The 25767-nt window shown below is 41.9% G+C and overlaps 1 protein-coding gene, 1 long non-coding RNA gene and 1 pseudogene across 18 annotated transcripts in view; 2 read left to right on the forward strand and 1 right to left on the reverse strand.

Annotated features, from left to right (window-relative positions):
- The window catches only part of ZFP14 (ZFP14 zinc finger protein), a 29968-nt gene extending 18121 nt beyond the window's left edge, over positions 1-11847 (forward strand). For 4 of the 17 annotated variants that reach the window (XM_017342420.4, XM_051847090.3, XM_051847088.3 and 1 more), the window contains 2 exons: positions 434-535; positions 5928-10262. In XM_017342420.4, coding sequence (XP_017197909.1) covers positions 434-535; positions 5928-7294 — 1469 coding nt within the window. In that variant the 3' untranslated portion in view covers positions 7295-10262. Of the gene's footprint in view, positions 1-433; positions 536-5927; positions 10263-11248 lie in introns of those variants that run through there. The other 13 variants (XM_017342421.4, XM_089319284.1, XM_070062340.2 and 10 more) reach the window with 5 other exon arrangements.
- A 1239-nt stretch (positions 11848-13086) lies between these two features.
- LOC103348429 (ribosomal biogenesis factor pseudogene) lies at positions 13087-13656 on the reverse strand (annotated as a pseudogene).
- Positions 13657-16349: 2693 nt separating this feature from the next.
- On the forward strand, positions 16350-25542 carry LOC138846483 (uncharacterized). Its single transcript, XR_011384000.2, has 3 exons — positions 16350-17131; positions 19207-19331; positions 23723-25542. It is a non-coding gene; the product is annotated as an uncharacterized LOC138846483 (long non-coding RNA).
- Positions 25543-25767: the final 225 nt, after the last annotated feature.

The raw sequence follows: 25767 nt of genomic DNA on the forward strand, positions 1-25767 counted from the left end.
GCTTAAACACTGTTCTAAGCATTGTACATTATTAGTTAATCCTCACAACAACTCTATGAGGAAGATACTTTTACTGTCCTCATTTCAGATTAGAATACTTAGGCCCTAAGGTTCAGAATTTACTTACGTAGCATGGCAGCAGAGGCAGGATTTGAAGCCAGACGATCTGAAACAGACTCTGTGTTCTCAACCACTACACAATATTGCCTCTCAGCAGAACCTCTGAGTTAACTTAGGTTAAGGCCTGTTGTTAAATACCTAGTGTTTATCCTTGTGGTCTTGAGGTTGCCCTGATACAAGCATTCTCCACTTCCCTTTGCATTTCTTTGCTCTCAGGCTTTATAATATGTTCCATTTTGACCTTTAGTGAACTATAAAATCTGAATCCAAGGTCATCTAGGTTTATAATTTTGTGTCACATTTTTCTTTTCAGCAGGACCTTCCATTTCTAATCCAAACTTGGTTACTTTATTGGATGACGAAGGAAAGGAACCTGGGATGGTTGTGAGGGAAGGGACAAGAAAATACTGCCATGGTGAGTAAGAGCTGAGCAAGCAATGGGGAAATCATTCCTGCAGATAACAGCTGAGCTGGCTACGATGGAGGCGTTCCCTAGAAGTACTACTGGGTATCTCTCTTCAAAAGCCCAAGGCCTGTAGAGGAAAATGGTGAGACCTGAAGCAAAGCAAAATCTTTTAAGTCCGGACTGACAAGGGAACTTCCTGTTGACTTCTAGCATGACACTCAGTGTCTTGTCTCTCCTGTTTCTCTCCCAATTCACAGAGAGGAACAGTTTTCTACAGAAGACAAAACTGATGACAAATATAAGAGCAGAAATAAGCAAAGAAAAAAGAAGTAGGGGAAAGTAATAAAGCTAAAAGTGAAAAAGATCAACCAAGGTGGTAATACGTAGGTAGATTAATCAAGGAAAAAATGGAACATAAATTGCTAATACCAGGAATGAAGGAAGCTTTTTCCTTCATGTTCTGTAGCCATTCAAAACAGTGGAGATGTGTGTTTGGCACAGCAGTTAAGGCTTCACTTAAGATGCCTGCCTCCCATATCTCAGTACCTGGCTTTGAGTCCTGGCTGTGCTTGCAGCTCCAGCTGATGTACACCAGGAGAGAAAGCAGGTGCTGGCTGCATAGCCACATGAGAGATCTAGATTGAATTCCAGGCTCCTGGTTTCAGTCTGGCTCAGGCTTGGCTGTTGCAGGCGTTTGGGAAGTGAACTAGGAGATGGAAGATCTTTATCTCTGTCTCTCTGCCTTTCAAATAAAATGAAAAAAAAAAAAAAAAAAGTTAATAAGAATGCTACAGATAACTTTGTGCCAGTAAACTTGACAAATGAAATGGAAAAATTCCTTGACAAAATTCAGTGTACCCAAACTGACATAATCAGAAATATTCCCAGCTCTGCCTCATGGGTGATAACGTTGAACTTCATCTCCCTGGGTAAGACTTGTCTTAAGTGGTACTAGCTTTCTCTGTCAATTTCAGGACCCATAAGGATTGACATATTTTTATGACTAGACTTTTAAAATACTTTTAAAGTCTAGTTCATTAATATAATTTACGTACATTGTAATTTACCTTGTTTAGTGGCTAGTTGTAGTAATTTTAACAAATGTGAGTCTTGTTAACTACCACCAAAATAAATTTTTTTTTTAATTTAATTTTTTTTTTTTTGACAGACAGAGTGGACAGTGAGAGAGAGAGACAGAGAGAAAGGTCTTCCTTTTGCCGTTGGTTCACCCTCCAATGGCCGCTGCGGCCGGCGTGCTGCGGCCGGCGCACCACGCTGATCCGATGGCAGGAGCCAGGAGCCATGTGCTTTTCCTGGTCTCCCATGGGGTGCAGGGCCCAAGCACCTGGGCCATCCTCCACTGCACTCCCTGGCCACAGCAGAGAGCTGGCCTGGAAGAGGGGCAACTGGGACAGAATCCGGCGCCCCAACCGGGACTAGAACCCGGTGTGCCGGCGCCGCTAGGCGGAGGATTAGCCTAGTGAGCCGCGGCGCCGGCCACCAAAATAAAATTTTAGAAAAATTCCAAAGTCTTCCCTTGCTCCTGGTGTTTCCTAAGTTAAATTTATCTTTTGGACTCAGAAATGTATTTTTAAAAAATATTTTAATATTATATTTTACTTATTTGAAAGGCAAAGTTACTCAGAGGGACACACACACACACACACACACACACTGAGAGAAATAGTAATCTTTCATCGCTGGTTCACTTCCCAAATGGCTACAACGGTCAGGGCTTGGGCAGGCCGAAGCCAGGAGCCTGGAACAGCCAGGTCTCCCATGTGCATGCAGGGGCTCAAGTACTTGCGCCATGTACTACTGCCCTCTCAGGTTCATTAGCAGAGAGCTGGATTGGAAGTGGAGCAACTGGGACTTGAACCAGCATTCAAAAGGCAGTTCTGCCCATGGTAGGCAGTGGTATAACGTGCTATACTATAATGCCAGTCCTAGGAAATGTATTTTTTGTTATGTTAAGGAAGTAGCTATACCTGTTTCTTAAAGTGCTTTTTCTTTTTGTTAAAGGAATGAATTCTGAATTTTGTCAGATTCCTTTCTGATGTCTATAGAAATGATCATATGGTTTTTTGACTTTGGAACTGTTAATATTATCATTTTAGTGTCATAAAAATTATTTATTTGAGGCCGGTGCCGCAGCTCACTAGGCTAATCCTCAGCCTTGCGGCACCGGCACACCGGGTTCTAGTCCCAGTCGGGGTGCCGGATTCTGTCCCGGTTGCCCCTCTTCCAGGCCAGCTCTCTGCTGTGGCCCGGGAGTGCAGTGGAGGATGGCCCAAGTGCTTGGGCCCTGCACCCCATGGGAGACTAGGATAAGTACCTGGCTCCTGCCATCGGATCAGCGCGGTGCGCTGGCCGCAGCGCGCTGGCCACGGCGGCCATTGGAGGGTGAACCAATGGCAAAGGAAGACCTTTCTCTCTGTCTGTCTCTCTCACTGTCCACTCTGCCTGTCAAAAAAAAAAAAAATTATTTATTTGAAAGTTGGAGTTGGGGACCAGCACCATGGCATAGTAGGTTAAGCCTCTGCCTGTGGTGCCGGCATCCCATGTGGGCACTGGTTCAAGTCCTGGCTATTGCACTTCTGGTGACCTGGGAAAGCAGCAGAGGATGGCCCAAGTGCTCGGGCCCCTGTACCCATGTGGGAGACCTGGAAGAATCTCCTGGCTCCTGGCCTCAGATCAGCCCAGTTTTGGCTGCTGTGGCCATTTGGGGAGTGAACCAGTGGATTGAAGACCCTTTTTCTCTGTAACTCTACCTCTCAAATAAATAAAAAAGTCTTTAAAAATAAAGTCAGTGTTATGGAAAGTGGGAGTGAGAGATCGTCCATCCTCTAGTTCACTCCCCAAATGGCCCCAATGACCAGGGCTGGGCCAGGTGGAAGCCAGGAGCCAGGAACTCATCCCAGTGTCCCAAGTGAGTGACAGAGGCCCCAATACTTCAGCCATCTTCCACTGCTTTTCTCAGGCCATTAGCAGGGACCTGGATCAGAAGTAGAGCTGCTGGGACATGAACATGCACTCACATGGGATGCCGGGGTTGCAGGCAATGACTTTACCCACTATGCCACAACAACGGTCCCTCCATTTTTTTTTTCCAGGCAGAGTTGGACAGAGTTATAGACAGTGAGAGACAGAAAGGTCTTCCTTCTGTTGGTTCACTCCCCTAATGGCCGCTACGGCCGGCGTTGCGCCGATCCGAAGCCAGGAGCCGGGTACTTCCTCCCGATCTCCCATGCGGGTGAAGAGACCCAAGGACTTGGGCTATACTTCACTGCCCTCCTGGGCCACAGCAGAGAGCTGGACTGGAAGAGGAGCAACCGGTTCTAGAACCCGGGGTACCGGAGCCGCAGGCAGAGGATTAGCTAAGTGAGCCTTGGTGCTGGGCAGTCTCTCCATTTTTATACTTACTTAAAAATAAATGCTTTTTTTTTTTCTTTTTAAAAATATTCTGAGGGGCCAGCACTGTGGCTCACTAGGTTAATCCTCTGCCTGTGGCGCTGGCATCCCATATGGGCGCCAGTTCTAGTCTCGGCTGCTCCTCTTCTAGTCCAGCTCTCTGCTGTGGCCCGGGAGGGCAGTGGAGGATGGCCCAAGTGCTTGGGCCCTGCACCCGCATGGGAGACCAGGAGAAGCACCTGGCTCCTGGCTTCGGATTGGTGCAGCGCTGGCCGTAACAGCCATTTGGGGAGTGAACTAACAGAAGGAACACCTTTCTCTCTGTCTCTCTCTCTCACTGTCTGTAACTCTACGTGTCAAATTAAAAAAAAAAAAAAAAATTCTGAGTCACTTTAAGTATAATGTAGTTTATGGGCTTTCTAAAATTTTATAATCATCAAAATAACTTTTAGAGTAGGTCTTTGACTACTTACTCATATTTTCTTAGAAAATTCTCCTTTATTAATGTAGTGTAGTCCCTTATGGTTTTTCAAAATATTGCTTGTTAGTTATTTGCTAGTGTCAAGAACTGTGAAGGGTCTGCAGTTTCACCTACTGGCAAACTAGAAAGACTTCCACAGTCTTGGATCCTAGCAGAAGACACAGAACTTACAAATCAAAGACAAAGGGCATTATTCACAGCACAACAAGCAGCATGAGTGTGGGTATAGTTTGCGTCAGTTGTTCCTTTGCTTCAGTTTCTCCTTGTCCCCATGTCCCACGGGGATGATGTTGGATGGTCAAACTAGAGCCTGAGCATACCTGAGGTGCATTATGGGAGTGGAATCCTGAGCCTAAGAGAACTCACATCTTCTTGAGCAATAAACATATGTGACCTTTGCCCCAAAGGAGACATTACCTTTAGTATATTGATCTGAAATAGATTCTATCTCTATAACCATTCTTGAAAATATTGCCCAAAGGCAGTCAGTGCTTGCAAGATGTATAAAAAATGTGAGACTCAGGTTCATTTATTTCTGAATGCCTAGTTGCCATTTTAATTTTGTTTGCTTTCCTTTTTCTAAATATGTTAGTTAATGGTTAATATATTCTAACTTTTGTCAAGAGACCTAGGTTTTTTAAAATTTCTATATTAATTTCATTCTTTTTTTGGTTAACAAGGAAATTCTGTTTTCACTTTCACTTATTTCCTCCTGGGTCCCACAATATACTGTCCTCCTTACTTTTTTTTTTTTTTTAAGATTTATTTATATATTTGAAAGGCAGAACTACTGAGAGGCAGAGGCAGAGCATACAATCTATTACATGATACAAATGAGCTGAATACTGATAGGGAATAATAGTGTTACAATGTGGAAGGTAGTCAGTTTATAAATAATTTTCCCAGTTGACTGGAACTAAATTAGGAAAGATAAATGCCCTTTTATCTTTATTTTAAGAAAATTATTAAATGCCTACTCCTAGGGCTCCCTCTTGAGACATGTATCATCAATCTTGCATGGCCCTGAACTAAAGACAGGCTGCACCTCATCCTGTCTGTAGTTAAATGCCACCTTACTGATATCCTCATTGGCTCAGGGCCTTATTTTTATTTGCAATGTGTCGGCACCTGAAATCCAGAATTTCTACTTTATTTATGTTCATTTAAATAACCATGAAGCAGCCTTCAGCCGTGTGAGCTGCCTTTAGGTTATCCCTTGAAATATCATCTATTGCATTTGTTAGTACACTGAAAATAAAAATAAAGTTGCCTAGAGTTGTGTGGTCTGCTCTAGCCCTATTTTAACAATGAATCCAGTTATTTGGGTTTGTAATTTTGTAGAAGATAGTTTTTTAGGTATACATATATGGTATTTTAGTAGAAATGTCTGAGAAATCTAATACATTCATTTGTGGTAGACATTATTTCAAATGTCTTATTTCTCAGTAGAAATTTTCTTTCTTTCTGAATAGGAAAACAGAATGTGTTTGCTCTCTTGTTTTCTTTCAGATTTGGAGTCCAGATGTAGGACCAACACTTTATCTCCAGAAAAGGACATTTGTGAAATATATTCATTCCAGTGGGAGATAATGGAAAAAATTAAAAGCTGTGGCATCCAAGGCCCCATTTTTAAAAATGATTGGAAATGCAAAAGCAAAATTGAGGGGAAGAAGGAGCCACAAGAGCGTTGTATTGGGCAAGTGAACATTGCCTCTGAAAAGGTGACCTCTTATAAAAAACACAATTTTCTTGCTGAATATCAGATAATTCATAATGGAGAAAAGATATATGAGTGTAAGGAATGTAGGAAAACCTTTATTCGTCGTTCAACATTAAGTCAACACCTGAGAATTCATACTGGTGAGAAACCTTACAAATGTAAGGAATGTGGGCAGGCCTTTAGGCAGCGTGCACACCTTATTCGACATCACAAACTTCATACTGGTGAGAAACCCTATGAATGTAAGGAGTGTGGGAAGGCCTTTACAGTACTCCAAGAACTCACTCAGCATCAGAGACTTCATACTGGTGAAAAACCTTACGAATGTAAGGAATGTGGCAAGGCTTTTAGGGTACATCAACAGCTGGCTCGCCATCAGAGGATTCACACTGGTGAGAAACCCTATGAATGTAAGGCGTGTGGGAAGACCTTCAGACAGTGCACACACCTTACTCGACACCAGAGGCTTCATACTGCTGAGAAGCTCTATGAATGCAAGGAATGTGGGAAAGCCTTTGTATGTGGTCCAGACCTTAGAGTGCATCAGAAAATTCATTTTGGTGAGAAGCCCTATGCGTGTAAGGAATGTGGAAAGGCTTTTAGAATATGCCAACAGCTTACTGTCCATCAGAGTATTCATACCGGTGAGAAACCCTATGAATGTAAGGAATGTGGGAAGACTTTCAGATTAAGGCAGCAGCTTGTTCGCCATCAGAGAATACATACGCGTGAGAAACCCTATGAGTGTATGGAGTGTTGGAAGACATTTAGTAGTTACTCTCAACTTATTTCACATCAGAGCATTCATATTGGCGAGAGACCTTATGAATGTGAAGAATGCGGGAAGGCCTTTAGACTGCTCTCACAACTTACTCAACATCAGAGCATTCACACTGGCGAGAAACCTTACGAATGTAAGGAGTGTAGAAAACCTTTTAGACTGCTCTCACAGCTTACTCAGCATCAGAGTATTCATACTGGTGAGAAACCTTATGCCTGTAAGGAGTGTGGGAAGGCTTTCAGGCTTTATTCATTTCTTACTCAGCATCAGAGGATTCATACTGGCGAGAAACCCTACAAATGTAAGGAATGCAAGAAGGCCTTTAGACAGCACTCACACCTTACTCAACATCAGAAGATTCACAATGGAGCTTAGTAGAAGAAAGCCTTCAAATACACATTGTGTTTCAGAACATCAGAAAGTTCATTTTTGAAAAAATTTGTTTCATGCGCACAACTAAGCACAATAAATTTTATATTAGAAAGAATCTGTTGCTTTAAAAACCTTCCCTCACCTTTTAAACATTCTGTTTCTTCAGCAAATTCCTATGAGAGAATAACATGATGAATCTAGGAAACTGTTTAGCCTTATCATATCTTTATTTACCACTTTATTACCACAGGGATATTGGACAAGATAGTGTACGTGCCTCATTTTTCTCATTGTAAAATGATGTTACTTATTTTTATTATTTATTATGTAATAAATTACCACAAACTTAGTAGCTTAGAATAATACACATTATCTCCCAGCTACTATGGATGTGAAATCTGGTTGTGACTTAATTGTGTCAAGGACCTCATCTGAAGGCTCCATTAGAGAAGGATCCAGAGGATTGTAGCCTGAATTCGTTTCATCAAGGAGTGTTACAGTGAGATCCCCAGCTTCTGCCTGGCTGCTGGCTGAAGACCGACTGCAGCCTTTTGCTACAGTGGCCTCTTCAGCATGGCTAATCGCTTCATCAGAGCACACAAGCCAAGATGGCAGTGGAGTCTGCTAGCAAGAAGAAAGCTACAGTTTTGTGTCATCTACTCATGGAAATGACATCACATCGTCTGCTATTTTCAGCTGGTTAGAAGTAAATCTTTGGGCTTCCACTGTGGTGCAGCAGGTGAGCCTGTTGCCTGCAGCACTGGCATCACACATGGGCACTGGTTTGATTGAAAGCACTGCTCTGCTTTCAATCCATCTCCCTGCTAATGGTCTGGGAAAAGCAGCAGAAGATGGCCCTAGTGCTTGGGCCCCTGCTGCCACTGTGGGAGACCTGGTTGAAGCTCCTGGCTTTGGCCTGGCCTAGCCCTGGCTGTTATGGCCATCTGAGGAGTGAACGAACAGATGGAAGATTTCTCTCTGTATCTACCTCTCTCTCTCTCTGTAAATCTTTCAAATAAACAAATAAATCTTTAAAAAAGAAGTAAATTACTAAGAAGCCCACACTCAAGAGAAAGGGATTATAATGAATGTGAATACCAGGAGACAGGAGCCATTGGGGGTCAAGCCTGCAACACCATGTAATGATATTGTTGTGAGTATTGAATAGTTAGTACTTGGCAGATGAGCAGTCACATAGCATGTATTCTGTAAATATTATTTATAATTATAATCAGTATTTGTGAATTCAATTGAAAGATCCTATAGGAGTAATAAATGTAAAAATGCCTCTTATCACCTCTCAGCACTTACTAAACAAACTAATTTATTCTAAGTAAGATATGGGAGATTACAGTGAATATAAGAAGTTCTTCATCACTTAACCTGCATCAGAAATTTCATGCTGAAAAGAAACTTTCATGAATATGAGGTGGTTGAGTATGACTATTGGAGAATCAGAAATATGGAATGATATTCCTATAATTTCAAAAAGCAAATGGTTACAATCCCTGTTGTCTGACTATAGTTCAAGATTAATTCAAAATTAATGCTATACTTCAAAAAGAGGACAGAAACTAGCCATGTTGAAATTTAATTTTGTTGATGTGTACACACATACATGTAAATGCATATGTGTGTCTGTTTAAGATTCTGTAAAACATATTCCGTTACAATCAGTATACTTTGTGGTACTCGAAATGTTCTTTCTTCAACCTGTTGGAGTTGTTTCAGGTTGGATCTTTTGACATGACCCCACCAGTAGATTGACAGTATACTTAATTGTGGCTGCATAATTTAGTCACTTAGAGAAGATGCTAGGGCACTGATTCATAATTCTTAAATAAAGGAGGAATTGAACATTTATTTTTCTGTATGAACCAAGTTTTCAGGTCACCCTGAATTCATCTGATTTAAGTTCTTTTTAAAAGAAGTCCAATCAGAAAATACAGAAAGAATGATAGAATAAGAAAAAAAAAGTCACCATTTTCTAAATGCTAATGGGTTAAAAGGTCCAGAAAATGACCTTTAAAGGATGAAAACTGAGATTTTTATATTAAAATTTTTATATTGGATTTATCAAGTTGACCATCTCTGAACCCTTTGATCAATTTTAACTTCAGTAACAATAGGTCTGTAAGACAATATCCGCTGATACAATGCAACAGGAAGAATCACTACCTGAGAAACCTTACTGCCAAAATAATGAACTGAAGTATATCAAGTATTTTAAAACCAAGAGTGAAACATTGTAGTTGCCATCACATGAAAGCAGATCAAGAATATGTAAAGTGTTCTGATTTCAACTAATGAATGGCATGAGAAACAGAATGAAAGAGATGGAAGAAGTGTGGCATTATGTTGGCATTACTTGGTGGCAGCAATGTCAAACGACATTTTGGAGATGATGAGGCAAGTGTGGACACTTAGAAACACTAATTTTTTTAAAGCACTGATAACACAAATGTGGTTACTAAGTATATGTTTTAGAGATACGCATTTATGAAATTATAAGATTTCCCTTAAGATATTCCAACAAAAGAAAAGGAATTGGCTAAGAGAGCTGGAAACTACATTGGCAAAATATTGATAACTACTGAAGTTCAGTGATTTGATCATATGACATTGTTCTAACATCTCTGCTTTTGTAAATGTTTGAAATTTTAATAATAAAATATTTAAAATCAAAATTGAAATTATAGACTACTTAGAAATGGATGGTAATGTCTACATATCTGAATTTGTAAAAGATCACCAAACTTTTGTTTTTGAGAAAATATTGCTCTTTAGTGTGCTAAAGAAATTTTTGTTTATAGGCCCAATATTCATCATCTTCACTTAGACACAGCAACCATTATATTATGTCATGTAGAGGAACGTAATGTAGGAATGAATAAGCATTTACATCAAGAAATGGGACCAACACAAGTAACAGTGAAGGCAAGTGTAGTAAAAAATAGGAATGAACAAAAAATACAATTGACTTGGTCCAAGGTTCATAATAACTATGCCAGGTTTAGTAAAAAAAAAAAAGTGCATATGGAGCATTAATGATTATTAAGTTGACACAGCTACAGGTAAGTAAGGAGATTTTAAAAAATTAGAAGAATACCATATGAAGGTACTTCAGAAGTTAGTGGAAAATGGAATTTGAAAATGTTAATTTTGGTGTAAAATATTTGATGCATATTTTTTCATAATATGCATTTCCATGAACATTTTGAAGACCTCTTGTATTCTTGGATTTCAAAATATTTTGCACTAAAACTTACCTTTTAAATTTGTTTTTCAATGAACTTTTGAAAGTACTCTTATACACATATCTTTTTATAATACATTGAAAACTACAGAATGATTATGCTTATTTTCTAAATGAGCTTATCTCAAAATTGCCTGGATTCCCCAGAACTCAACAAGATGGACAGCTGTGTATTTGTGTATGTGAACTTTGTATTTAAGAAAAAAATCTGATACTTTGACAGGTGAAAAGCTTTAGAAAATAGATAATATTAAAGATTTTACCAATTAATTTTGCACAGTTAAAATATGCAATTAAGATAGCTCCTTAAAGATTGTATTCTTTACACTTCCAAGTACAGTATATTTAGGTTTATCACAAAACCAGTCTTCACTAAAAGGTGAGTGTGTTTCCTTTTCCACACATCAGATACCTCCTGAAGACCTCTGTTTAATGTGGCTTACAGCTGAAACCTTTTGTTCTCCATGCTGCTTTTTGAGGGGATACTAGTTGTTGATGTTGTTTAAAAACAAAGATTGCTTGGGAAAAGGCAAACGAAGCAAGGGACAAAATCATCTATTTTAGAGAGGGTTTGAAATATATAATAGTTTGTCAAAAGATGTAAATAAATTGTTATATGAATATATGTCAAACTGACTTCATTATGGAATTCTCAGTTGGAAATATTTGGAAGATCTTTGAAACATGTATCACTTTTGCAGATGCTACTATAAACACAGTGTCTTCAAGGATGTTTCAGACATGGTGAGTGAGGGTGTTGGGAGGAGCTAACGAGAACACTTCCTCGCTGTTTTTTCATGCTCTGAAAGTAACTGCCTGCTTGGATGGTAATGTTCAATAGAAAAGAAAAGATTCTAGGCTAGTTCTGGATATATATATATATATATATATATATGAAACATGTTTAAATATTCTATTAATGGGGCTGGCGCTGTGGTGTAGTAGGCAAAGATGCCACCTGCAGTGCTGGCATTTCACATGGGCACTTATTTGAGTTCCAGCTGCTCCACTTCGATCCAGCTCTCTGCTATGGCCTGGGAAAGCAGTAGAAGATGGCCCAAGTCCTTGGACCCCTGCACCCACATGGGAGACCTAGAAGAAGCACCTGGCTTTGATTGGCGCAGCTGTGGCCGTTGTGGCCAATTGGGGAGTGAACAATTGGATGGAAGACCTTTCTCTCTCTCTGCCTCTCCTCTCTCTAACTCTGAATTTCAAATAAATCTTTAAAAAAAAAAAAAAACTGTTAAGCAGTGTTAGGACATAAATGATTTTTTCATTGTAATAAAAATGCTATATTGAATACTCTTGTGTTTTTTTTTTTTTTTTTTTTTTTGGTTTCTTTAAAGTCTAGAATCTCTTCAGAGTGTTACCTAGAAGTGAAATATTTACCATAGTAACCATGGTCTATATGTATACCTTCAACTTCATTACTTACTATCACAGTTGCTCCCTCATCGTCTCAGTGTTGAATACCATCATTGAATGTGTTCATTTTTCCCTATCTCTGCTATGACTTTCAGTATATTTCCCTGGTTGAAAATGAATCCAGCATGTTTTACCTGTGGTCGTTAACCAATCATATTTCCTTTTCTGTGTTTTTTTTATTCACATATAGACAGTCTTCATTTTCAACTGGCCAAATGCTGTTTTATTTCCTGTTTATGATTGCACTATAATGGGGTTAGTGGACGTTTTTCTCTTTTCATTGGAATTTACATATCATTCATTTAGTGTAATGCTGCTTTTTTATTTAAATACTTCTATTACACATAAGTAGTTTGGTTCAGTCCTTATTTAATGCCTGCTAGATTTTGTAAGCTTATTTCATCATCAGTTGTTGTCAACATGTGTTTTTCATTTTCTGATGTGATAAATTATACAGATTTCTTTAAATGATTCTTAGAAGATAGATTTACTCATGTATGGCATAGTTTGTATTTAAAACTTTGGATTCCTAAAGCCCTTTTGTCTTAATACGTGTACATATGTATACAGCTATTAAGTAGGAGCCAAAATACAAAGACTCATTTTGTCTCTGTACTCAAGTAATTTAATGCTTTATCTAATAGTTTTCCTCCTATTCTTCATTCCCAACTACAGAATTATGTCTTGTAAAGAAATATAAAAGTCGGAAAGAAACATTGAAATCAGTCTTATTCCAACTCCACATTTTGTTACTTTCTAATTTGAAGCCAAATGTATAAATAGCATTGTTGAACTTACTGTTAAAACTTTATATTTTTAGTCTTGTGCTGTGGCAAAATAATTGCCATATTGTGACAATTTAAACTTTCCATAATTTTTTGAATGGAAATTTTAGATTTTCAAAGAGTCTGTTGCTGAAGTTTTCAGGTGAGTATTTTTAAGTAGCATGTTTGTATTGCTTTCCTTAGTATCCAAGGAAGCAAACCTTGCCTTCATGCTTGGATCCTTATATGATAGCAGAAATGCTCTTGAAAATGAGTATTTTTTCCTTAAAACAAGATATCTGCTCATGGTGAAATTTGAGACAAAAAGATCCGTGATGATACTCCATGAGACTTCAGACTTTCTGTGTCTTAACATTACAGATATAGCCCCTATTAAAAATTCCTCTTTTGGAAATTGTGTAAAACATTAAATTTATGAATGCGGGGGTGGATTCCATTGCCTCACCACTGTATTACAGCTGAACCATTCATCTTGTAGGTTCATCATTAATGGGTTCATTTTCATGACCCCGCGGAGGAGTCAGCTTTTTGTGCAGAGGTTCCAGAGAAGGGCCCCTTGAGTAGGGTGCAGATTCCTTTTGTGTATCCATAAAAGTTTTTTCACTCTTAACTTTGTCTTCATTTGCAATTTTTATCTCAAGATTAGTAGTAACTAGTATTGCTTTGTTTTTAGCCTTAAAGTCTTTTTGGCTGACGATGTGAAGTACATTCCTGGGCTTCTGTCTTAATTTGTTCTTGTTCGTTGTCTTCCATACCAGCATGCCACAGCTCCAGCTCCAGGTGATGCCCTAAAAATTTCTTGAGTATCTTTAAGTCAGTGTAGTGTCACTATGTTTATAAAGTTCATAATATAGAGAGACCTCATTAACAGTTAAATAGTGTTCCAGGACAAACATGAATCAGTGCATATGAACAGTCTTCTAATCACAGTCTTTTTGATTTACTCACTTTAAATTCCAATCTGTTAAATTTTAGTGGTAAAATTGTACATTATAAGTGTTGAGAGAGAAAATAATTGAAATTCTGTTTTCCATTTGGTAGCAGCAACTAGGGTACATTTATTTCCTGCTAGGGGAAGAATACAGACAAAGGCACTAGGGGGTGTGGCCTGGAATGGCCTGCAGTGTGTTTGGCTGCCTGGATAGCAATTGTGAATCAGGGTGTTAGGGTGCGTAGGGACTGGAATGATCTCTCCAGAGCTGAGAGATGGTTCTTGGGTATAGAAGCAACCCAAGTGCTGGGCTTGGCACAGATAAGGGACAGAGGTTATGCAGAAGGTATAAGAAGGGTGTGGTAGGAGTGGGGTGACCCTTGGTCAGAGCTTGCTAGAATATCTTGGAGCCAGGGCAACTTAAGATGTGGCACACTGGGGTGTGTTGGGCCCTGGCTGTTGTCTGAGAAGCTGGATGACAAGGGCTGGGAGAATCAAAGGCCTGTGGGTCAGCAGGACCCAGGAAGATGCAAGGACAGATAGGACCTGCCCTGGGAGAGACCAGGGTCCGAGGTGACTCCTACAGTGAGGCAGAATGTTCAGCTGTGGAGTTTCCACTGAGGAGTACATAGTCAGCTGTAGCCACTCCTGGATTTTTTTTTTTTAAAGATTTATTTATTTAAAAAAGTTACACAGAAGAGGAGAGGCAGAGAGAGAGGGCTTGCATCCATTGATTCACTCCCCAATTGGCTGCAACAGCTGGAGCTGCGCCAATCAGGAGCAAAGAACTTCCTCCAGGTCTCCCACACGGGTGCAGGGGCCCAAGGACTTGAGCCATCTTCCACTGCTTTCCCAGACCACAGCAGAGAGCTGGATGGGAAGTGAAGCAGCCGGGTCTCAAACCGGCTCCCATATGGCATGTGGGCACTGCAGGCGGCGGCTTTACCCACTACACCACAGTGCCGGCCCCAGTCCTGGATGTTCACCTAGATTTGTCCAGTGCTGTTTTTGTCAAGAGACTTGAAGGTAGGGAACTGGTGTCCAACCTGACCAAGTGGCTGATGAAATTGTCGAAATCCGCATTTCCTCTTTGATCTGAAGAGTTGAATGAACATGTTGTAGAGGCCCTGTTGCCCTAAAGGCCCTGCAGTTCACAGCTGCACGTGTTTCCTGATCAGTCAATGTCTAACTAACTGTGGCAGTTTTTGATGTTCCACAGGTACTTGAACTCTGGGAAGCCCAGCCTGTTCATCACGCCACTGTGCTGCAGCCTGTCAATGCCAAAACCTTCCGTCTCCCTATCAGGGTGTTAGGTCACAACCTTGTTGAGAATGTGGTTCTGATCTCTATGTCATCTCTGGCCAGTTGGGCAAACACTCTCCAGACTGCCAGACCTCTTCACTCTCTTTGGCCTCAGTGTTGAAATTGTGGGTTCGTGGGGGTGAAGGCTGTGGGTTGTACTGTGTAGCTGTCTTGCTTAATGGGCTAATGACACCACCCAGGATGCAGAATGGCTTCTGCTGCAGCTGACCAGACCTCCGAGAACATTCCCCGGGCACACTGCAATTAAAATTGTGGAAATCATAATTTAAAAATCCTTTCCTTTTGAATGAAAGGAATTTTGTTTTACTTAAATTTAGATAACCATGAGGATGTTTTTATTATAATTTTTCTGCAAGCTACTTATTTTTCCACTTAAAACATCAGCTGGTTGGTTGGGTGTTTTTCTTTAGGAAGAAATGTCATTTTGCTATATATGTTCCTAATGTTTATTTTCTACTGTGCCATATGTTACTCATTCAGCTACTTTTAGGACTCTGGATTCTTATACTTTTGGTCTCAGTGTTATAAATAGGCCTAAGTCTTAATTTTTTCTTAAGGTACCTTTATAGTTAGGTGTAACACTGATCCATGTAAAATGTGTTTGGCATCTAGGATTGAAGTTAGGATATGGGTTTACTTTCTCCTAATGTATTGTCAGTTCTCCAGTGATTCTTTGAATAATGATTTATCATTTCTCCACTTGCTTGAAATGTTCATTTTGGTGAATTTTAATTTGTGTTTGGATAATGACCATACAATGGTGTCTTAGTCATGTGCCATTATCAAACTGTTTTATGTCTTGTCTTGAGGATAATGTTTAACATTTTTAGAGCATGTCTCCATCACTCTTAAGAGTTCTCTTCCTCTGTTTATTGTACTTTTATGTATATTTTTAAAAATATATTTACTGAATATTGAATCAACATTCAATTTTTAAAAAAGACTTTATTTATTTATTTGGGATGTAGAAGAGAGGGAGAGAGAGAGAAATGTCTTCCTTCTGCTGGTTTACTCCCCAGACGGCTGAACTGGCTGGAGCTGAGCTCATCTGAAGCCAGGAGCCAGGAGCTTCTTCTTGGTCTCACAGGCAGGTGCAGGGGCCCAAACATTTGAATCGTCTTCCACTGCTTTCCCAGGCCATAAGCAGAGAGTTGGATTGGAAGAGGAGCAGCCAGGACACGAACTGGTGTCCATATGAGATGCCAGTGTCACAGGTCAAGGCTCAACCTACTATGCCACAGTGCTGGTGTTGTATTTTTAAGTCAACTGCTAAGTTTGAAAGCTATAAAAGCAATAAAATAATGGATCAATTGAGAAAAATTTTCATCTTTATTTTTAAAATTTATTTGAAAGGCAAAATTACAGAGTGAGAGAGACACAGAGGTCTTCCATTCACTGGTTCACTTCCCAAATGGCCGAAATAGCTGGAGCTGGGCCAGTCTATAGCCAGGAGTCAAAGCTGCTTCTGGATTTTCCATGTGGGTGCAGGGGCCCAAGCACTTGGGTCATTGTCTGTTTTTTCAGGCCATTAGTAGGGAGCTGGATTGGAAGTGAAGCAGTGGGGACTTGAACCAGTGCCCATGTGGGATGCTGGAGCTGCCGGTAGAGGCTTAACCTAGTATGCAGTGGTGCTGTATTTCTTCTGTAAATACAGCAGCATACTATGCCTGACATGGTAAGAGAAATGTAAATATATTATGAGAAATGTAAGAACATAACTCCAAGAGATGGCTCTGATAGTTGTGAACATCCTTTTGAGAAAATGAAGGACCTTTTATTAATGATTTCTTGTTTAGTATTCCAGGCATACTGGGAGAGACCAGGGTCCGAGGTGACTCCTCCAGCAAGGCGGAAAGGGGGCGGATCTGGGGTTTCCACTCAGGAGTATGTCGTCAGCTGCAGCCACTCCTGGATGTCCACCTGGACTTGTCCAATGCTGTCTTTGTCAAGGGACTTGAAGGTTAGAAACATGGTGTCTAACCTGTCCAAGTGGCTGATGAAACTGTCAAAATATGTATTTCCTCTCTCATCTGAAGAACTGAGTGATCACCTTGTAGAGATGCTCATTCAGGTGGAAGCCTGAATGTGTTCAGAAGGCTTCAAATACATATATTTCAATGGTAAGTCTTCATTTAAAATATGTCAGCTAATGAGGGAAAATTTTAGGTGACACCATTTGAAGTCCCTTGATTTTCTAAAATTTGAATATGCCCTTATATTGGTGCTTCTCATATGTGTGTGTGTGGTTTTTTTTTTTTTTTTTTTTTTTTTTTAACAGGCAGAGTGGACAGGGAGAAAGAGAGAGAAAGGTCTTCCTTTGCCGTTGGTTCACCCTCCAGTGGCCGCTGCGGCCGGCGTGCCGCGCTGATCCGAAGGCAGGAGCCAGGTGCTTCTCCTGGTCTCCCATGCGGGTGCAGGGCCCAAGCACTTGGGCCATCCTCCACTGCACTCCCGGGCCACAGCAGAGAGCTGGCCTGGAAGAGGGGCAACCGGGACAGAATCCGGCGCCCCGACCGGGACTAGAACCTGGTGTGCCGGCGCAGCAAGGAGGAGGATTAGCCTAGTGAGCCGCGGCGCCGGCCTGAAGCATGGTTTTGTTTTAGCTCTTTGTGCTACATAGCTTCCCCCTACGCAATTAAAGGGGCATACTTTTTTTCCCTCCATTTTGAAGCAGATAAGCAGATATTTACAGAAATCTGTCAAGCAATAATCCCTGAAAAATGAGTTTTTTAGAGTAGTTATACTTTAATACTCAAAATATCCAAGTGCAAGCAAAAAATTACAAAGAAGCAGGAAAGTGTAGCTCACAAGGAAAAAAAATTTTTTTTAACAGAACCCTTCCATCAGGAAACCTAGGTATTGAAACTATTCGTCAGAAATGTTAAACCACTGTTTTTTTTTTTTTTTTTTTTTTTTTTTTTTTTTTTTTTTTTGACAGGCAGAGTGGATAGTGAGAGAGAGAGATAGAGAGAAAGGTCTTCCTTTTGCGGTTGGTTCACCCTCCAATGGCCACCGCGGCCGGCGCACCGTGCTGATCCAAAGGCAGGAGCCAGGTGCTTCTCCTGGTCTCCCATGGGGTGCAGGGCCAAGCACTTGGGCCATCCTCCACTGCACTCCCTGGCCACAGCAGAGAGCTGGCCTGGTAGAGTGGCAACCGGGACAGAATCCGGCGCCCCGACTGGGACTAGAACCCGGTGTGCCGGCACCGCTAGGTGGAGGATTAGCCTGTTGAGCCGCGGCGCTGGCTAAACCACTTGTCTTAAATACACTCAAGGATTTCAAGGAAACATATGCTCCGGTTTGGAAGTGAGTTATCCCTTGTGAAACTCGTGTTGAGAGGTGGGGGTTTTAAGAGGTGATTAGGTTGTTAAAAGGAATGAATGGCTTTTTTCAGAGTGAGTGAATCCCCGTGAGGGTGGATTGTTATACACGGAGTCTACTCCTTGTGTTCCCTTCCTCATGTGGCCCTTGCTCTTCCACTTTCCACATGAGCTGAAGCAACATGCGGCCCACATCAGAAGCTAAAATGCTGGTGCCATTTTCTTAAACTTCCCAGCCTCCAGAACATTGAAGCAAATAAACCTCTTTCCAGAATGCTCGGTTTCAGTGTTCCAGTGTAGCAATAGAGAACAAACTAAGATAACAGGATAAAGAAAGGAAGGAAATAATGGAACCAGCTATGAACAAGCACAGAATATTAATATAATTACCAAATATAATTCAGAAGCTAAAAAGCACAATAGTGGAAATGAGAAATTTTCAAGAGAGATTTAATTGTATATTTCGGGGCAGAAGAATCAGATAATTCAGTCTAAGGAGCAGGAGAAAAATAAGAAAAATGAACAAGAGTGAGAATTTAACCTAGCGGTTAAGGTGCCAATTAAGACAGCTGTATCCCTTGTTGGGAAGTACCTGGGTTTGATTCCTGGCTCCAGCTCTGGATTCCAACTTTGTGCTAACGTCAACCCTGGGAGGCAGAAGTGATGGCTCAGCACTGAGTCATGCTACCTTCGTGAGAGACCTGGATAGTGTTGCCTTGCTCCCAACTTCAGCCCCAGCCCAGCCCAGCCCTGGCTGGGCATTTGGGAGTGAACCAGCAAGAAGGAATGCTCTCTCACTCTTCCCTCTTCCCTCTCTCCTTCCCTCCCATACCTTCCCTCTCACATAAATAAGTGTTTATTTTTAAAACTACCAGAGCGTGAGCAACCTGCAAGATGTCATCAAGTGGGGCAACAGCACATTAGAGAAGTCTGAGAAGACAGATTAAGGCCACTGAATCCCATGAGCATGGGCCAGTTGCTGCACTTCATTTGCTGTGAGGTGAGTTCCGTTTGACAGTGGGTGAGGCATTCTGTAAGTACACACAATAGTTTTGGCAGAAGTATTACATATGATAGAACCAAATTCATATCCAGATGAAGGGTCTATTTCTTGAAAGATAGAACACTGCCCCTTCAGTTATTGAAGCAGTCCAATGGACTCGACGTGACGTGAGGTAGCTGGCCAACACCCTGGGGAGTAGTACCTCACTGAGGGCTCTCTTCATCTCTGCTGCAGCAGATTGACCTTGATGGGTGAAGATCCATGTTACTATTCCCCTGAATGACCTTCCCCATGGTCCCATGGCCACCTTATTCATTAGCCAGGTGATGACAGTATTGGTGGGGGAAGGAGACTGGTATCTGCAGAACAGGTCATCATGTCCACTTGATTATTAAAATCCTCCTCTGACAATGTCACCTTTTGGTGAGAATTCATATGGGATGCAAATATTTTCTCATTCATTACCATTCAAAGAGGTCTATCCACATGCCTCTTTCCCAGACTTTGTCACCAATGTTCCAATCATGTTCTTTCCAAGTCCCTGGCCATCCAGCTAAACCATGAGCTGTAGTCTGTAAATTTGTGTATGATTTCATGTCTGGCTAGTTCCCATAAGCAAAATGAGAAACCAGGTACACTGCTCCCAGTTCTGACCATTGGGAAGACATCCCGTCATCACTGTCTTTTAGTGATATCCTGGAAAAGGACTCAGGTGCTGTAGCTGTCCACTTCAGGTGGTGTCTTCTTTGTAAGCAGACCATCTACAAATGAGGTCTTAGTCTTCTCCTCCTCTATCAACTAGTTGTAGAAAATTCCCTGTGAATCCACAGGTACAGTCTGATAGACAGAAGGCAGTATAGCAGGAGTGAGGGCCTTGGGTATTTGGACCTTTTAAAAATGTAAATCAGGCTTTTAGTGCATGCTCAGAACTGTTCACCTCTTCCATTTGATGATGGAGTGCTGTTGTATACACCCAAATGTAAGGCGTCGTGGACCTGATAACATTCTACATCATGGTAACTTGGAGACCCTAGGTTAAGTGTTTAGGTTCTACTAAGGCCCGGTAGCAGGCTTAAGCTATTTCTCAAAAAAGATAGTAGTCATTGAGGGAGGATGGCAATGGTTTGCCCTGGGATTTGTGGGGAGCAGCCCGGACTGGACTGAGTTACTGGAATTAAGACTTATTCTATGCATCTGCTCTCCCACAATATGGCGCTGGGAGAGAAGTAAACAGCTTCCGCACAGCTGCCTCCAGTTCAACTAATAAACTGTAGGACTTGCTCCTGATTGGAGGAGAGCAGCGTACTCGGCGTGTGGGCAGCCGAGTTAGGATTGGCGGAGGAGGACTATAAAGGAGGAGAGAGACGGCATGCACGAGTAACATCTAAGGGGAACGTCTAGCTGAAGGAACACCTGTGCAGCCCCCGAGAGAGCCGGCCGGCGGTGTGCTGCTCCCCTGCGGAAGTGGGGAAAGCGGCCAGGGGGAACCGCCCTTCCATGGAGGTGGAAGGGATAGTAGCCAACCCGGGAAGAACCAGCAGCAAACCCGGGGAGGGCCGAGCAGACGAAAGAACAGCGCAGGGTTCAGTGTCGTTCCCCCACGAAGACGGGGAGCGACATAATGGTGCCGTGACTCGGATATGAAGCCTAGGCAGGGTTCAGTGTCGTTCCTCCACGAAGAGGGGGAGCGACAGGATTCACTAATAGACAGCCTGCTAAGGGCTCCAACCATATCCTAGTTTCCACTGATACTAAGGCATGGCTGGATGTGCTGGATCTTGTGACTCAAGTGGTAGAGCCACTGGTGCAGCAGCTTGGAACTGTTGAAGATCCTTCCCTCATTCTAGGCCCTACTTGAAATAAGCAGCTTTTTTGACCACACGGCAAATGAGCTAAAATAGCAACCAAATTCCTAAGATCCATTGCAGTTTTTTTGTTTGTTTGTTTTGGGTAGCAGAGGAGCAGATGCAGCAACTGTCCTTCACCTTCAAGGGACATCTAGCTCAACGCCCCCCTCACTGCTGGACATTAGAAATTTCCTGGACGTAGAAGACTTCTGGGTTTTTGTCAGGTTATTTTCCAACCATATAGATTAGTTGCTGCTTCTTAACGACTAGGTCCAGTAATCAATAATGTCATTAATATAATGGACTAGTGTGGAATCTTATGGAAAGAAAAGGGATCAAGATGTTCATGAACTAAGTTGTGGCAGGACTGGAGAACTGATATAGCCCGAGGTAGGACAGTGAAGGCATGTTGCTGCCTTGCCAGCTGAAAGCAACTGCTTCTAACTGGGGGGAAGAACTCATTTCCAAATCAGTAGCTTCATGCCAGGTACCAGAGGATATGTTGTTTGCTCATGCAATGACATCGTAACTGGTACAGCAGCTACAATTTGAACTACCATCTAGTTAAGGTTACAGTAATGTGCTGTCATTCTTAAAAATCCATCTGTCTTCTTCATGAACCAGATAGTTAAGGTAAATGTTATATATATATATATATATATATATATATTTTTTTTTTTTTTTTTTTTTTGACAGGCAGAGTGGACAGTGAGAGAGACAAAGGTCTTCTTTGCTGTTGGTTCACCCTCCAATGGCCACCGCAGCTGGTGTGCTTCGGCCAGCACATCACGCTGATCCGAAGCCCGGAGCCAGGTGCTTCTCCTGGTCTCCCATGGGGTGCAGGGCCCAAGCACTTGGGCCATCCTCCACTGCACTCTCTGGCCACAGCAGAGAGCTGGCCTGGAAGAGGGGCAACTGGGACAAATCCGGCGCCCCGACAGGGACTAGAACCCGGTGTGCCAGCGCCGCAGGCGGAGGATTAGCCTATTGAGCCGCGGCGCTGGCAAGGTAAATGTTTTATTAATCTGTTTTATTACTATAATGAAATACAGTGAAATTTTAATTAATATAATGAATTACTATAATGCAATACAGGCTACTTTACAAAAGAGGTTTATTTGGGCTAAGTTATGGAGGTGCAAAGTCTAAGGACCTCATCTGGTGATGAGCATCTTGCTGGCAAAATCCCAAGGTGGCACATTGCATCATATGACAAGAATCAGGCATTGTATGTCTCTTCCTCTGTTATAAATGCACCAGGATTCAATCATGAGGATTCCAACCTGTGACCTTATCCCATCTAATAACCTCCTAAAGGCCTCACATTCAGATTAAGTTTCCATCTTTTTCCTTTTTGAAGATTAATTAATTTATTTGTTTTTTAAAATATTTATTCATTTGAAAGTCATAGTTACACACACACACACACACACGGGTCTTCTATCCACTGGTTCACTCCCCAACTGGCTACAATGGTCCGAGCTGCACCAATCCAAAGCTAGGAGCCATGAGCCTCCTCAGGGTCTCCCACATGGGTGCAGGGGCCCAAGGACCTGGGCCATCTTCTGTTCCTTTCCCAGACCGTAGCAGAGAGCTGGATCAGAAGTGGAGCAGCCAGGTCTCAAACCGGTGCCCATATGGGATGCTGGCACTGCAGGCAGCAGCATTGGATGTGGACCTCCCAAGTGGCAGCCTAACTGGCTCTGCCAAAACCCCCATCCTACTGACTGCTGCTTTGATTCATGTCAGGGTAATCACACGCATCTTCCCTTGGCAGTTGAATGCAACTCTTGATCTCTACCACTCTGGGATCCAATTATAGATGCTCATTGACTTCCAGTGGTGTTCTGTTCCAATAAACCCATTGTAAGTTGAAAATACAAGTGGAAAGTACATTTAATACACCTAACCTATGCAATATAGTGTACACTGTAGAGTATTGGTTGTTTACCCTGTGATTGCACAACTGAGAACTTTGGCTTACTGCCACCACCCAGCACCTTGAGAGAGTATCATGCTTCATATGACCAGCCCAAGAAAAGATCAAAATTTGAAGTACCATTTCTACTGAGTGTGCATCTCCTTAGCACCATCATAAATTCCAAAGCATTGTAAGTCAAGGACCATCTGTGGGGCAGCACTGTGGCGCAGTGGATTAAAGCCTTGGCCTGAAACACCGGCATCCCATATGGGCGCCGGTTCTAGTCCTGGCTGTTCCACTTTCAATCCAGCTCTCTCTGATGGCCTGGGAAAGCAGTAGAAGATGGCCCAGGTCCTTGGGCCCCTGCACCCACATGAGAGGCCCAGAAGAAGTTCCTGGCTTCTGATTGGTGCAGCTCCAGCCATTGCAGCCATCTGGGGATAACCAGCGGGTGGAAGATTCTCTCTCTCTCTCCCTCCCTCCCTCCCTCCCTCCCTCCCTCCCTCCCTCTCCCTCTCTCTCTACCTCTCTCTGTAACTCTCTTTCAAATAAACAAAAATAATTTTTTTTTTTAAAAAAGGACCTTCTGTACTATAATTTCAATTTTGTTTCCTTTTCAGTGGCAGCAGTTTGCCCTTTATTTTCTGGTCTACAGAAAAGCAGTCAAAGAGTTCTTCAAGGATCACAGAGTTTCCCTTACAAATTTACCTCTCGGAAAGATGTGTCATCTGGACCTTTCCAAGATGGGTGAGTAAATCTTAAATGACAAGCTTATTCTCACATTCCAGTCTCCCCAGACCTTTAAATCCCTTCCTCTACATTAAACCAAGGCAGGCCTGGCATTTCTACTTTTACTGTGGACCCACTTTTAGTCCATGTTACACTAGAGCCATACTCCTTGAATGGCAATATTAAATGCAATCTGCTTATTAGGCCCTTATCAATAAATTCTGTTCTTTGACCTTTAACCCATGCCCTTAATATTTTTCACATACATAGTCATATATATGTACATATACACATATATTTATTTATTTATTTTAAAACATTGATAAACCAAGTAGATCTTCTGGAGTCCAGAGCGTATGTTCCTGAGTCACACTGGTACCTCAGCTTTTGGGGCCTGCTGGTACTTCAGTCCTTACCTGGAAGCAAAGAGGATTGTAGGTGTGGATCCTGAGAAGAATCAGCAGTGTTTTATGAAGCGTCTGTCTCAAGGGAAGCTATTAGTTTCTTTAGCCAATGCGGAGTTCTCTCTTCAAATGGGTACAGAGGCTGCCTTTAGTGGCAAAGAAGACTTATCAGAATTTGAGGGGCTGAATGTCCCCAGCTCTAGGTGTCTTTCTGGTCATCTTAAACACGTTCAGGATCTATTACCTTCAGTCAGTGTTCTGACTTTAACAGTTCAACCTGGTGTGAATCTGGAAATCCAATTTGCGTGTGATCCACTCACTCACAAGATGAGAATTTTAGTTTTCAGCAATCTCAACTCTGCAGCTGCAGGAGATGAGGATCTCTTTCAGGGCAAATTTTCAGGTCATTTACATGGTGCCTGAGGAAGGAATGCATATTCCTAGCTAATCCTTTTCTGTCCAGTGACACTAGGAGCAACCGGCCAGTCTCACTTGTTTGACAAAAATATTGAAAGATCTCATCCCATGTTTACCCAGATTCTTGCCTCTTCTACTGATTTTATCAGGAGTATCCAGTGGTGATATTTTGCATATCTCTTGCCACAACATGCCATGGGCTATCATTACTCTCTTTACTACTGGACAGAGTCATTAGGATCTTTACGTCTAAGCAGATTAGAGTTAATTCCAGAAACTGCAGAGCCAATCCAAAAAATTCATGCTTAAGATTCTATTTTTCACAGAACTAATCCTGGTATCAAAATCTGAATTCTCCAATGAAATGAATCCAATAGGGTGTGTGTGTGTGTGTGTGTGTGTGTGTGTGTGTGTTGAACACCTATTTTGTATTGCATCAGCATCCATTTTCATTTTAAGTTGAACTTTATCGCACCAGAAGTAGGGCTTAGTGACCCTTAAAGAGCTTCCACTTCTCCATTTCCTCCTAGTTCCTCAATGTGCACCATCCAGCCATCGGTCTTACCACCTCCTGGTTGCTACCTCTCTGTGGTACAGCTAGATGCAGCCTACTTCACTCACTCAACTGACCACCACAGCCCTACACAGACACATATATGTAGCACAGTAACTACCCCTCAGTCACAGCTTGGCTCCATAGAACTCATGCGTGCTTACTGTAAGCCCACCAATTAGAACTCCTTTTGAGACACTTGTTTGGGTAATGTCCTGGATTCCAGTAAAGTTTCAATCCTCAGGTCCCTCTCTCTCTGTCTTGCTCCTCTATTTCTGTTGGCCCTGTGAGGCAAGCTATTCTCTTCTGTCTGAAATAAACTGCTTCTGTTATTTTATATGTTTTGTTGGTTTGTCTCCTCTGTGGCTCATCTGAAAGACATACTTAAACCTAATTTCTTCCCTGTCCAGGGCTCTCCTAGTTTATTCCTATTGACTGGACACCCATCAGACAAGACTACAAGCAGGTCTGCCTGTATAAGCAAGTTTCCTGTGAGAGGGACACCTGGTTGCAGGTTGAATACTTAGGTATTAGGCTGCCTTCAAGGATGAAGAAGTATCCA

This window comes from Oryctolagus cuniculus, chromosome 18, assembly GCF_051225735.1.
Source record: "Oryctolagus cuniculus isolate XC-2025 breed Fujian yellow rabbit chromosome 18, ASM5122573v1, whole genome shotgun sequence".
NCBI classification, from domain to species: Eukaryota; Metazoa; Chordata; class Mammalia; order Lagomorpha; family Leporidae; genus Oryctolagus; species Oryctolagus cuniculus.